Source organism: Haliotis rufescens, unplaced genomic scaffold (genome assembly GCF_023055435.1).
Source record: "Haliotis rufescens isolate VD_foot unplaced genomic scaffold, xgHalRufe1.0.p SCAF_70, whole genome shotgun sequence".
Classification (NCBI taxonomy): Eukaryota; Metazoa; Mollusca; class Gastropoda; order Lepetellida; family Haliotidae; genus Haliotis; species Haliotis rufescens.
The window spans coordinates 1,792,123-1,807,042 of NW_025964362.1; the positions used below are offsets into that span (position 1 = coordinate 1,792,123).

At 38.2% G+C, this 14,920-nt stretch overlaps 1 protein-coding gene across 3 annotated transcripts in view; it reads left to right on the top strand.

Annotated features, from left to right (window-relative positions):
• Nucleotides 1-1,241: 1,241 nt before the first annotated feature.
• The window catches only part of LOC124135330 (phospholipid-transporting ATPase ABCA3-like), a 56,286-nt gene continuing 42,607 nt past the window's right edge, over nt 1,242-14,920 (top strand). The window contains exons 1-2 of one of the 3 annotated variants that reach the window (XM_046500619.2): nt 1,242-1,362; nt 10,527-10,890. In XM_046500619.2, coding sequence (XP_046356575.1) covers nt 10,581-10,890 — 310 coding nt within the window. In that variant the 5' untranslated portion in view covers nt 1,242-1,362; nt 10,527-10,580. Of the gene's footprint in view, nt 1,363-10,143; nt 10,339-10,526; nt 10,891-14,920 lie in introns of those variants that run through there. The other 2 variants (XM_046500611.2, XM_046500628.2) reach the window with 2 other exon arrangements.

A 14,920-nucleotide genomic window follows, 5' to 3' on the forward strand; every position in this document is an offset into this window, starting at 1 on the left:
CCCCGGCTGAATTCCTTGGTATATTGAGAATTTTGGTTAGATACCATTTTTACGAAACGAGTGGACGTTCTATGGTATCTGACCGAGCGAAAGCATACGCATTAACAACATGTCCCTGCAGTTGTGTTTGCAAACATAACAGCACCGACGCTCAAGATCCTTCCGGAAGAATTTCTTCAACTTAATTATGGTAATTCAAGCGACATGTTGTTAGTTCGCAAGACAGCTATAAAATTTGGAAAGTCACATTAGCGCCGCGCTTTGAGTATCAGACCAACAGTCGGTCACTCGCAATGCCGGGGTCCCGTCTGTGCATTCAAAATGGTTCGATTTCCTTGATCTATCAGCTGAGTGTTTATCATCATTAAATCAGGCACACTTACTTCTACGGAGTTTTCGAATGATTTGTATCGGAAATGTTCACTTTGAGTGATTTGGTCGTGCAGTCATGAACAAACAACTCCCGAAACAGTGCCACAAAATTCGTTTCGGAGGGGACGCTGATGGCACAACCGGATCATCCCAAGTGCGTCTACATTTCTGTCCAGATAGTTTAAACTGACTTCATTTCACCACGCTTATTCTTTTACGTTAAATCAAATTGGAAGTTGCGAAAGTGGTCGGGTGCGTCACGCTCATCTATTGAACGGTAGATCTAGTCGTACATTGTAAATGCATATTGCTCGATTGTATTATGTCTGTAGAAGCTCAATGTATAAATTATAAAGCAAGCAAACCGAATTTGATGCATGTGACTATCTTGTTTGGTTTAATTAAGTGTTTGTTAATATTTCTCGCTCTCATGAGATTGCTTCAGTTCTGCCTTGTAGTTGTAAAATGAATGTCGTCTCGCGATATTTTATGAATGAAAAAGGTAGTCCCGGTGTGACAGAGATCACGGTTATCCAATCAAAACGAATAAAACAAGGTCAACCTTGTACGACACACGTGTGACGTACGGATTAAGTATCTTACCACCTGTATCTTCACCACGTGGGCAATAAAACTATATACCCCCGCCTCTCAGGTCGGGTTTTTTAAATTAATAGGAAATGGCCCTAAGATTTTTCCATACTTTATAAAATTGAACAGAATTACACAAAAATGGATAAAGCTATACTTAGGTTTGGGAGTTGCACATGAAACAGTTTGGTTCATTTTGTGGGTCAGCTTGAGTACTAGACTCTACCAGTGGCGTCAGCAGCTTTGATGACATTAAGCTGGGCTCCGTCTCTCATATCGCTAAGTGATGACGCGCATATGGAGACGGGAACGAGCTTTGCCTATGATAACATCACAAAATGGCCGCTCGGAAAAGTGACGTTCGGAAATAGGTAATCTAGCGGACGACACACAAATACAGTGAGTACAAAGTTTTGAATTCGTCCGGAAATTCTTGGATAGTTTTGACAAAATCAGTTTATGTCGTTAACACCAAGAACATCTCACACTCGGTTGCGATACATACATCCCTGAATTCCTCATACACGCGTTTTTGTTCAAAAGAAAACTGTTCTCTGAAACTGTAAACAGAGCTAAATCCAGATTTTAAATGACGCCGCATTTGTCTATTCGTCGCGTACAGTTGACCACATTATCGAGCATATGCAAGTGGGGATTAGCCTATCGCATGAATAATTAGGGTATTAACGATAGATACATTGGGGCCTACACTGATTTGTTAACACCCGCATAAATGCCCTTTATAAACCGTGAATTTAGATATCAAACACTGAGTGCACAAAGTCAAAATCATAACCATCATCACCCTAATCATCTTAGTTTTAACATCGTGCAACTCATACTTTATACAATGCTACGGATTGCGAAATATGGAGAGATTAGTAAAGTGGCTACCGCGCTTCTCGATCTTTTTCTGCCATGTTGAACTTCATGCGAATGAAGGCAATTTTTTATTATGCACCTATGTCACATACACGTAACTATTATTATATCAGACAGCCAATTTGAAAAATAAATCTGATCGGACTGGTCAGAAAGAATTACTTGTCACCACTGTACAGTTATTGGCTTAAGAGTACTAACGTTGAGACGGCCAGGGAAGTTTTTTGTTCAAGTATTGCATATGTTAATCGACTGTGTGTCATTGCGATTTAGCACGGCGCTAGAGACAAAACGACAGCGCAGATTGTCTTTTTGTTCATGATGCTGCTTTTTAGAAACTATATAAATCAAAGCTATGGAAAGACAGCTATAATCGTTAATATTAAGGTGATATCGTGTATATTTATGGGCAGGAAGTTCATGATCAAAACGTAAAAATTGAATGGCCAAGCCCGAAGGGCACGTTCGCATCATATCTGTGCCGCGATTTCTTGTTTACCGGTTGCCTTACATGCTCGCCCGTTCAGACAAACAACTGCTACCTTTTTCATATGAAATGACTAAGAGTCATGTGTGATTGCTCAAACTACCTTACCGTGTGAGTGACTTGCCCTAACTGTTTCACATTTTGTCGCAAATGGAGATTTCAAAAGTGTGGCCACGACATCTAACGTGAGTCGACGCCATATTGTAAACAAATTGTGTCAAGGTCGGTTCCACATGTGGTAGCTCGGCCCCGTTTCTGTCGATGGTACACGCGCCACAAACATAGTGCAACTACTAAAAACATCAACATAACTTCTACAATGATGACAGAAATACCTTTTTGTATGTAGGTTAACCGATTATGGATACGCGGTGCTGTTAAGTTAGATTTCGATTTGGTTTTCCTTTCATTGAAACTGTGATAATGGCGCTGTGATTGGTTTGCTGAAATAGTATTTTCCATGAGTCTAATGTACATGGTACATGCTACGAAAGCCTATTAGGGCCAAATTCATTAGCAATGAGTAAACTTAATTTTATTTTATTACAATCTGCAATTATATTCAAATTGGCTTCTAGACGGTCGGTGATTTCCCGCCGCTGTGAATTTGTCGTCTGGACAGGTGCGCGTGATTTGACCTAGCGTGTTGTGACGTGGATGACGTCACATGAAACAGCTGATCTAATGTTTTGGTAGTGTAATGGATACGCGTGGTTTCATTTTCCAAATAACAGTATTCTCTTTGACTGAACTAGAAAGCATATCTAGAACATCGCGATTGGAAAATGTCTACGGCGACCGATAAGTGAATGAGACCCCTTATCATTTCACTAACAGTGTTAGAATATTTGGCACAGTTTTCTAATTATCGTATGTTGACGTGTGCTTTTCATATCGGTTTGAAGGCTTGATATTCCAAAAAAATAATGTGCATTGTGTAAGGGAATGTATTTTTTTACTGTGTGAAAGCTGTCAAAATGGATCCATACAAATCGAGGTTGTTCTTATGCTATAAACGGAAATTAGGTGATGCATATACCAAGCAAAAACACAGTGTGGTCTTTATTTGTTTTGTTTGTTGTTTAACGCCGCACTCAGCAATATTCCAGCTATATGACGGCGGTCTGTAAATAATGGAGTGTGGACCAGACAATCCAGTGACTGACATCATGAGCATCGATCCATGCATTTAGGGTACGATGACATGCATCAACCAACACAGCAAGCCTGACCACCCGATCCTGTTTGTCGCCTCTTACGAAAAGCATAGTCGCCTTTTTCGGCAAGCATGGGTTGCTGAAGACCTTTTAAACCCCGGATCTTCATGGGTCAGTGTGGTCTTTATCACAAAGACATAGAAATAGCCATGATGTTAAACAAAAAGCTGTATTTCAGTACATTTGATAAGACAGTGCTTCATTAACACAATCAGCTGATTGTTTGAGGCTAAGACTATATAGTAAATAGGGACATCCATTTCACCATTACTCTACTTTTCATGTAGTACGAGTTCATAATTTCTTTTGACGTGTGATGAAAGTATATGGTTTCTCAACTCCGAAATTTGTTTTAAAAGTTTGGTTCCACGTGAACAAAACAATACGAAAATATATCGTGGTGATCCATAGCAAAGAAACAGAGTTACAGTGAGCACGTTCTAAGCATGGTGGAATGGGCGATCTTTTTCAATTTATCTTCCCTTCACTAACCCGCTAGGTGCGCTGACCCGGACGGTCCAACCTTAAACTGACGGCGCATGTGGTATGCGCAAAACGAGCACTACATGTTACTATGACGCCTATAGACAGTTAACTAGTATAACCCTCACCTCTGTCGGCAACAGTCACGCTTGTGTTGGACAGCAAATCTTTTCGCCTAAACAATGACTTATCTATTGCCATGTCCGGAAATAAATGTTCTTTGATTTAATGATACATCAGGGATGACCACGACTGATCATATTGTATAGTTATCCACTAGACAGGCTTTCGAAGCGATGCGGTGAGATCAGCTGATCGTTCATCCCAGGTCGCTTTGTTGACGTTTTGCAATTGGTACTGAAAGTGTTGTCCTTGATGTATGAATATGAAAAATAAGTAGATTTTGTATACGTTCCTATATCTATGTTGTAGCATCGCCGAGCAGGCTACATCATATGCATGCATTTCAGTATGTACAACGGTGAGACGATACGGTACGCGAAATGTGGTCTTATGCAACGTAAAGTTGCCCGTAGCCTCAATGTTGTGAATATTGACAGCAACAGATGTCAATGATGTGAAATGTAAGTATTTGTCAGATATATAACAGAGAGCAATGAGAAATGTTCTCAAGAAATTGTAAGAGTAACAGGCACTGTCATCAACTAGATATCATGATACAATGTTCAAAACAAAAGTAATGGAAATCACTGAAATCTGTTTTGATATTAAGGGTTAATTAGTGCATGTTGTATAAAAGGATTATATGGTTATGAATGGTAGCTGTTTGTTGCCAAATACTACCATGATTATATTCCAGTATGATCAATGAAAGATATATATTATTTTGGCCTTTTTTGAATTTTACAAAGTAGAAAAAAATAATTTTCAGACACAGAGGACCCTGTATATTAGTTAAATACATATTCAAGAGTATTTGTACCAACTACAATTTTTTAAAAATAAAACATACCAATACTAACATATATTCATACTAATTGTCAATCTCTATAATGTTGATTGTATTAAAACTGCAGTGTCTACATCCAGTTTGCATTGACAATAATCATATGATTGTAACACAGATAAAGCTGATTCTTAACTTCATTAGGCCTTGCTTCTTATGTTTCCTTGTTCTAAACTGATGTTTCAAATTCCAACATAAACAAATTATCAATGTTATTTTTTTTCTATACACACCAACAGATATCTGCATTGCACAATGACTCTTATTATTTTATTTTAATATCTCGGCATACTTGTGCATGTGTACTAGTCTTTGATTACACATGCATGACTTTTCAGCAGTCATCTGTTTCTGAACTGAATATTATGCTAATAAAGATAAGTAACATAAAAAAAGAACTCAAGGATTCAATTCATTGTGAAAACATTTTTAATTTCTTGCATAAGTTACTTTGATCTTGATAGATCAAAATAGATCCAAATTAAATAGAGGAGATTAAATTATGCAGTCTAATTCATTTCAGCCAGTCTGTCTAAAATCCGGTCCTATTTTTCAGGCAATAATAAATTAATGAAAATTTAAGAAAAAATATACCTTGCCTGAGTGAATCAGTCAATATGCACATTAACTAAAATTTTCAGTCAATATACATATTGGACCCGTTTATAGACACTGACTGTAACATATGTAAGTATTATCTGTTGTATGCAAAAACAAATAACATAAATAAATCCATTTATCTACATGGAATGATTGTGGGGTTCAATTTACATTTATTTAACCATCAGATGATTTGATGATAAACTTTCTAAATTCATATTTGCTATATGATAATAATATCTACAAAATATACTTTATATTACAGGTGTCTTGAAATATTGTTGAATGAAAATCAGGATACCTAGATACATCAGGATAGTGTGTTGGTATGTATGGGAAATAATTTGTCAACATTAAAATAAATATAATGTTACTAAAACAAGAAGATAAAACTATGATTTCCATTTTTTTATGCATCATACACATTTTGTGGGGTAGTCAGTATGATTTGTTGTTTGTTGGGACAAATCTCTGTAATTTACTACTATTTGAAGAGCATGAGTATCAGAATTCTGTAAGAAATTATTGATCAATGATTTAACACCTGTTATGACTCAGAGCACTTAATGGTGAGACACATGTTATAAGGGGCAGAATAATATGGGTAAATCTCTTTTTTTTAAGTATGATGACTAGTATGTATATTGCAACTGAGTAACTGAGTGCTTAATAGATGCATGGTAGATTTTCATTTGGCCTATTTCTAAAAAATAATATAAATTTAAATATTCAGATGCAACTTTTATTTTTGATATAAAAAGTAACATTTAAAATCAGTTGTTTTATTATTTTGAACGTTATTTCTTCTTAAAATATTTGTAAAGGCACGGATGTATACTTACTATATATAGATCATTGGTAAACCCTGTCAAAGATGTCTGTGTGTTGCAAATGTAGGCATATGACTGATTTTATTAAATTGAAGTCCATGGTAGTATTTGTTGAGATTTGAATGCTTGAATTGTTGTGGGAAATAACACAAAGGCTGATAAATAAAATGAGTTTGTATTATTTCATCGATGCAATATGTTAGCCCAGACTGACAGAATGCCTGGCTGTTTTCTGACGTAGAAAATACCGTGGCAATATACCGTTTTTCATGACGTTTTTCCCGCTATCTTCCATAGTGACAATTCGTCTTGTAGTTGAAGACTCAACAAATGTTGATAATATAAACTAATAATCACTACAAAATATGTGCTAGTTAAAAATATTCAGTTGTAAACGACCGTTTTTGAACGAAGGTGCAACAGGATAACTCTTTAGCTTGGCTCCGTCTCTACATGTCAGTAGTTGGCGCAGCGCGCATAGATCCGGGAACCAGACCGGAAGCGACAGTTTGGACCGTCGCTTATATCATTTCAAAAGGAGAGTTATTGCCCTTTGGAACAAAAAGATCGCCCATTAGGATCCCTTCTCTTTCAGTTTTTATAGTGGAAAATCGACTTTAGTCATTTATGGAAAGTTATTTTTGGCGTCGAATGTGTAACATAAATAAGTACACAAATTCAGTTGACACGTCATTAGGTCTTTCAGATGATATATGTAGGCATTAGTTTGTTCGTTCGTAGTTTACCTAACGCTGTCAAGTTAAACATTTCGTTTCACAGTACGATAAAAATGGGCGGATATTGAGTGAAGCGGCATGGGTTGAGTCCAGTGTTCTGCCTGACTTTTTCATCTGAATTAAAGAAACACCAATACAGCCTTAAAGCTAATTATGGAGCTGTCTAGCAAGGTTTATTTTAAGTTGGACCCCTCTCTTCACGATGGAGGTAATATTACCGTATTACATGTAATGACATGGTCATGAAAAACATCAAAGGACTCATTCTATCGTGACGGAAAGAAACATGAATTCTCAGGCTGATCATTTTGTCTGTTGTCACCTTGTTCGCAAATCAACGTCCTTGTTTCATGTAACTTTCCGCACAACGCACAGCTATATATGGTAAGCTCGCATTAAAGCTCATGACACACACGGTGTTAACTTGTGAACTGACATTTCCACATGACATTTCTGGTATTGTCACTTTCAACTGTCACCGTGTTCTGAACGTTTTATGATGAACTTAGTTCTTCATTGGTTCTATTGGGCGGTCGGCTAGCCTAGTGGTTAAAGCGTTCGCTCGTCACGCCGAAGACCCGGGTTCGATTCCCGACATGGGTACAATGTGTGAAGCCCGTTTCTGGTGTCCCCGCCGTGATATTGGTGGAATATTGCCCAAAGCGGCATAAAACCATACACACTCACACTTATTGCTTCTATAAATCCGAGTTTAGTACAGTTTTTATGCTTTACACAAGTCAGTGCCCTGCACACATTAAAACATGTTTCAGTAAATTTCATGGTTGAGTGTACATAAAAGAATATGTATACACAAGTTACATAAACTTAAATAACTGGAGGTCATATTTAAGTTGGCCTAAAAATGTTTTTTTGTCTGAATTTTGAAATTGATAACAAATTATTGCGCCCATATTTTCATTTGAATATGTATTGCGATGTATAGGCCAAATGCAGATTCCATCTATATATTCGTCTCCATATGTACACATTTATGTAGTTGTTTTTATGTGACACTGATGGTGAAATGTTTACTTGTCAGAATTTTCACCAATTTCGATCTCAATTTATAATTTTGTCCTTTCACATCATAACATTTTTATAACAAATAGTCATCATTAATTGGAATGTTTAACATTAAATTGAATAGACTTGATTAGAATCAATGAACCAATAAACAAGCTTCAATCCGTCTGTCCGACCCATGAAGATCCGGGATAGAATAGGTCTTCAGCAACCCATGCTTGGTGTAAATGGCGACTAGTCTGTGCTTGTCGTAAGAGGCGACTATAACGGGATCGGGTGGTCAGCCTCGCTGACTTGGTCATCGTATCCCAATTGCGTGGATCGATGCTCATGATGTCAATCACTGGATTGTTTGGTTCAGACTCGATTATTTACAGACCGCCGTCATATAGATATAATATTGCTGAGTGCAGTGTTAAATCACAAACAAACAAACAATATATCAATCTCTAAATGCGAATGTACAATTTCTTCACCATGTCTGGACCAGACAATCCAGTGATTGACACCATGAGCATCGGTCCACGTAATTGGGATCGATGGCATGCATCAACCAAGTCTGCGAGCCTGACCACCCGATCCCGTTAGTCGCCTCTTACGACAAGCATAGTCGCTTAGAGATTGATATAAACAAAATTAATATGAAGTTAATGTCAACTTATTTTAGACAGATCACTGTCACTGGTAGTTTTGTCGATTAGATTTGATTATAGTTAAATTCTCATACATATAACGGACAATTGTGGATGGACGCTCACAAAAGCTGTATTTGTGACTGGAAATTAATTTGAAAGTTATATCAATAATACTCTCCCCCCCCTCCCAATCTTGGTCTATCCCCGGCCGCTTCATACCAAACGACGTTAAAAGATTGTACCTGTTGTTTCCCTGCCGGGCACTCGGCATAAAAGTGAGAAAACAAGCACTGTGGGGCTCGGAGTGGCGGACCCATGTTAAACTGCGACATATCAAACAGGCATTAGTGCATGCGGACTAGCACAAGCAGCCACATACGTCCATGCGGGGGAGGGGGGGGGGGGGGGGGGGGGGGGACGCGCGACTGCGACCGTGCCATGCCCTTTGTAACAGTGTACCATTGTTTACTCATTGAGCAGTTGCATGCAACCGAACTAAATAGCACAAGAGCTTCAAGTTACGTATTCGTATTGAGTTGCAACCTTCTTAACAGCTTATTGAAACTCCACTTAACACACCAGTGACGGTGTTAAGGGCACACGCACTGAGACAAGGTGACGGATAAAGCTTGATTAACATGCTGCACAAGGTATTGATGTAAGTCACTTACCACGATGTATTGTGGTTACAGAACTCTACACGCTCTAACCCACGTAATATGTATGGCCAAGGATTTTATAATCCGGATATATGACACGCACGCACGCACACACGTAAATATATATACATATACCCACACATAACGAAAAAAAATAGTAGCAACAAATGAATGGATAAAGAAATAAAGAAACAAAGAAACAAAAAAGTATGAAGGAATGAATACTAAGGAAATGTTTATTGAAATAAGGGCAGTAGCGAACTAATTAAACATTAACATTATTGCACTGTACCGCATGCATTAATGCTGATAGAAATTCTTATTAATATTGAATCCTGTTTTTTGGTCCTTTGCATCTATAAATGTAAATGCTGCTAAAGGATAATCCGGATTAGCGGGGTTAATATACATATCTCTGTTTAGGTTGAAAGTCAGAGGTAGACCCACTGCCACGCAATTGCAATTTCCATACAACTTTCATTTTTCTAAATATAAGAAAATGTGCGTCAGAAAATTGACACCACAGCCAGAGGATTTCCTTGTTCTGAATGTCAAGCTCCAGTAGTGTGGTAGACATACCGCACCAAAATAAATCAACGGGTTTGTACTTCCCGGTGTCAAACAAATAGACCAGTGACAAGACAGTAAACAAGTCTACCTGCAATCACCACCCGTGACGTCACCACTGATAACGAGTATGTCTGATACTCACATGACACCCGTACACCGATCGTACTCCAGTATAGCTGTACGTAGTGAAGGTACATAAAGACGGACCTTAGATTAACACGGGACACCACATTCCCCACGGGTCCTCAAACGTTTAGTATAAGCCGATTTGCTCTATATCAGGTAAGACCGGTTTGATCAAGAAATAGACTCTGCTACAGACCGCTGTACATTCGACACTGTGATCATATTACTGGCATCTTACTGACTTCAGCGGACTAGAAGGTGTCGCTTTTTTGTCATACATGAAACAAATCAGTGTTATTCAGGTTTGACGTAAGTCAGTTTAATTGATTGTGTAATATTTTCAGGTATTCAACTTGTGAACATAAACGTTGAAACCCGGGTGCACCCACACGGGCGCAATGGGGTTCTTCAAACAGCTCGGCTTGCTGATGTGGAAAAACTGGTTGCTACAAAAGAGAAAAGTGTGTGTGACGGTTTTTGAAATATTTCTTCCCCTGTTGTTTGCCATCGTGCTTCTTATGGTGAGATTTCTGATTAAAACCAACCCCAAAGACGCTCCCACCTTGTACTCCGACTTCAGTGTGGATTCCAATGGGACGAGATTCGTTGGAGGAAACGCCGGGAGACTGGTGTTGTACACACCTAACTCTACTGTGATCAACGCCTTGATGGATGACGTACAACTGACTATGAACCAGTCTATATCAGGTAAGAGAATTGGATCTGTGTAATTTTCAGAGGCCTTTTGTCGTCGTTAGTCATGCTCTGTTAATCAGGTCTTGGATAACATGTGCACAGATCGTCGTATGATATGTCAATCGAAGTGTATAGTCTATAATACCAAAACGGTGTATTATTGTAAGCAGACCAGTCCTTGTTTCACCCCCTAATGCCGAGCGCCAGGCAGGGTAACACCAAGTACCACCTTTTAACGTAATTTGGTATGACGCGGCCGGGGATCGAACCCCCGACCTTCCGCTTGACCACGGAGGCGTCTTACATGTACATTGATGTCTAAGGAATATAATATTCATTATTGTTTTGTGTTTATTGTATTTATCTGAAAACCAAAAAAAACCCATTGATATCCCACTCGAGTGTGATACTAACTTTCAGTATGCCTCACTAACACTGATTTTCACAGAAAGATAGTGAAAAGCAGTATGAAAGTTTTTGTCTTTTCTTGTCAAACAACATCTCGTGACCGACAAAGTTGACATTTTCACTGAAAATATAAACTCACTCAATGTGATAAAGATGTTATTTGACAAGAAAAGACATGATCCCCTGGCGTTAAGTCACACACAAAGACTGAAACTATGTCTATCAATGTGTCTTTGTTCTCTGCTAGGCCTTCTACTATACGCTTCATGTCCGCCTGCTTGATGTTGTTCTCTCATGTTCTCGTTTATTGTTTTATTACCACCCAACGAGTCAAAAACAGTTACCGAACTGTTCACAATAAAACAGCCTTATGTACCTATAAAATGTGTGTTAGGCACCACCGAAATATAAACGCCACAGAATCCAAGTCCAATTCGGGACCAATGGCCAATATCAATCATGATCTAGACAGCTGTGTATAATATTCACCGACACAAGAAACACAAATACCATACATGTTGGTTAATATATGAAGAATAGCTCATATGCAAGAAATATTCAGCGTTAGAAATTGGCACGAGTCCTATAGTCCTTGCCCAACTGCCCAATAGTTAAGGTATCATAAGGACTAGTAGAAATTCACCTTTTTGCCAGGGTTTTGCTATATGTTATCATTATAAGGACTAGTGGACTAAAACAGTTTGTTTCTATCGCTGATATTAAATTGGTTTGGGGCACAAAGGAATATACTATTATGTTGTGTGAACCGACGCTCATATCATATTTCCATGACTCGAGATGCACCATTTGTCTTGTGAAGGATTAGCGTGTAAAGTCATGAAATCACGTGCACCTTACCGTGATAAGACTAAAGACGCGGTGGTAACACTTGACTGGTTGTTAGTTTTGTCATTAAGGGATAAACATTGGAAACTTTCTCTCTTAACGTACAAACTTCTTTATAATGTTTCTATGTTTCGCGTTTCTGTTGGCGGTGAGTATAGTTGCGTTTGGAAATCGTAATGGACAGGATATATTGAACAAGGATTCGTGACGAAGACCACAATGTTTCTTGTGTCAACGGAAACAATCAGGAGGGATTGATATCGTCATTTGACCGCACCGTAGAATTAAGTAGACGTTTTTTATTTTCCAATGTCCGGCAGTGACCATGGAATGACCACTACACTTTCAGGTGCGATGTTAAAAGGCTTCAGGGTATGAAACTCCCAAAAATTCCAGCCAGACCACAGGACTGGCTAGCTGAAAAACATGCCAGCCCTGACCAAAACCTGCCTGCCCACTATAATCATGTTTCTCAGGATAATTTAATTAAAACTTTAAATCGAATTCATTGAACATGAAGTAATGCAAGAAAAGAAATAGCAAACATTTTTTGGTCAGATTTGTATTTAATATCCTAGAATACATCATGTAAATATCCTTATTCCTAAATAGGGCCTCATGACTTTCAATCAATGTCCATATCACTGTCATTGTGATTGTCACTTCCTTCAACGAGGTCACTGAAGTCTGACTCATAGTCAGAATCTTGATATCTAGTAGCAATATCCGTGGTAACAGCTGCTCTTGCAATGGTATCATCACTATCATCATCTTCTTCGTCTTGTGTTGCACGATATCGTGTATATAGACGGTCCGCTTGTAGCATAAGCGCATCGCTAAATTTTAGGTTGTCTAAAAGCTAACGGGGTTTCTTTTTGGTTACATTTTATCATTCATCTTTACATGTGAATTAATGCTTATCATCGGGAAATATTTAGAATATTTTCACATATGAAATATAACCCGACCGTCGGGCAGGGGGATTTGAAAATCTGGCAGCCCGAGTTGAAATATACCCGTCTCGGGCGGTCGGGCAGGCAGGTATTTCGAACGCTGTAAAGGGGCGTGTTAGTATAATGTTCCGCCTGCATACTCGGGGGGAATACTTTACGGCATGTGTCTGCTGGCGTTCTCATGAAATAAACAGTGACATTTTGTTTGTAGAAGACTAAGGTGTATTTGTTTCCGTTTAATAAAACCCTCGGGTTAGCCTTGCTCTAAGGCTGTACTGAAAGATAAGTGACTTTATGTCCATGTAGTAATTCTATCCTCCTATTAGGCAAGTCAAGATATGTGGACTGAACAAGAACTCCAGCCTCTTATCGGGACAACTTGTTCTTGTTATTTACATACTCTCGAAATAACGATTTGATCTAATAATTATTGCCTCAGAGACTTGTGCAAGTCTACCCTGGGGTTAAAACCCGGTTATCGATTCCAAGCTTATCTAACACCAGTGTTTGCGTTGTGTTTCAAAATAACTGGGTGCCCTGTGACGCGGTAGCCGCGATCGCCGTAGGCGCGAAGCTATCTAGGGGGGTTTGGGACCTGAAATGGTCTACTTTAGGCCATTCTGAGCAAAAATAAGTGTGTGGTTAAAATCTTTAAGTCTCAGTTTTTATGTGTGTACACAAGACATCTTTGAAATCTTCATAGATTAGCCACTTACCTATTTCAACACCAGTCAACTAGAAGCTTTATCTGCTGTGACACCAAGTTCCCAGAGACTCTTGTGTGATAGATGAAGCCAACATTTATCAAGGAAAATATCTGCTTGTAAAACATTAGTCCTGCACCATGACTGTGGAATATATATATTTTGTGAAAACAAAACCAATCTAGAAACGTATACAAAAGCAAGTCAAGCCAGTTCTAGCTAGGAAATCAGCAAAGGGGAAATTATATATTTATTTTTGGAGTCGAGAAGGGTATTGTGTAATATAAGATTTCATAGACTAAATGTTAGTCTAGTAAAACATCTTTGCAACTACATGTTATACACCATTTGAAAGGTCTAATCCTACTGTTTATACATATTTATGTTTATCACATTATTTAAATAAAGCATTTACAACTTAAGTAAAATAAAAACAAATGTAAGCTAACACATTCAAACGTCCAGATTGAGGACCAAGGAAGGGTAAATTTGACGATTTTTGTCAAATATAAACAAACATAAAATCCACTTGCCTATTTCTTTTTTATTTCATTGTTTACCTGATCGGGAAAGTATTTTATAAATAATTGTAAATAGTATCTGTCATCACCAATTTCTCGATACCTGCGGCTGTCAGTAACATTTAGAAAAACGTCCGTTTTCGAAGCTTCGTATTAGAAAGTTTATTTTTTCATCTACACTAACCTCGCCATGTCTTTTCGTCGCTGTAAGTTTGTCACGTGCTTTCTTGTCGATATCTGCTACGAGGGTGGTGATTGGTCAAACTAAGGCTGTCAATCAAATTACAGCAATGGCACGTGTGTAATCAAAGATTTTGACGAAAGTTTTTTGTTATTCTGAACGTTTCAAGCAGGAAACATGGAACTTCGTGGATGTATCGTTCTAGGTTAGGAGCTGTGACACAGGTTTTTCAGGCATATTGGAAACATCGTATCTGAGCCGAGAAATCGAGGCTACGAAAGCCGAGATGTCATTTGATTTACATTATACGCGATCGCACGAAAAGATTGAAATAATAACTTAGCTGTAATTTCGACAACTTATTGATATATTTTGGTTGATGTTATTTATTACTTTGTATACTAGATTTAAACATTGTTTAAAACGTCT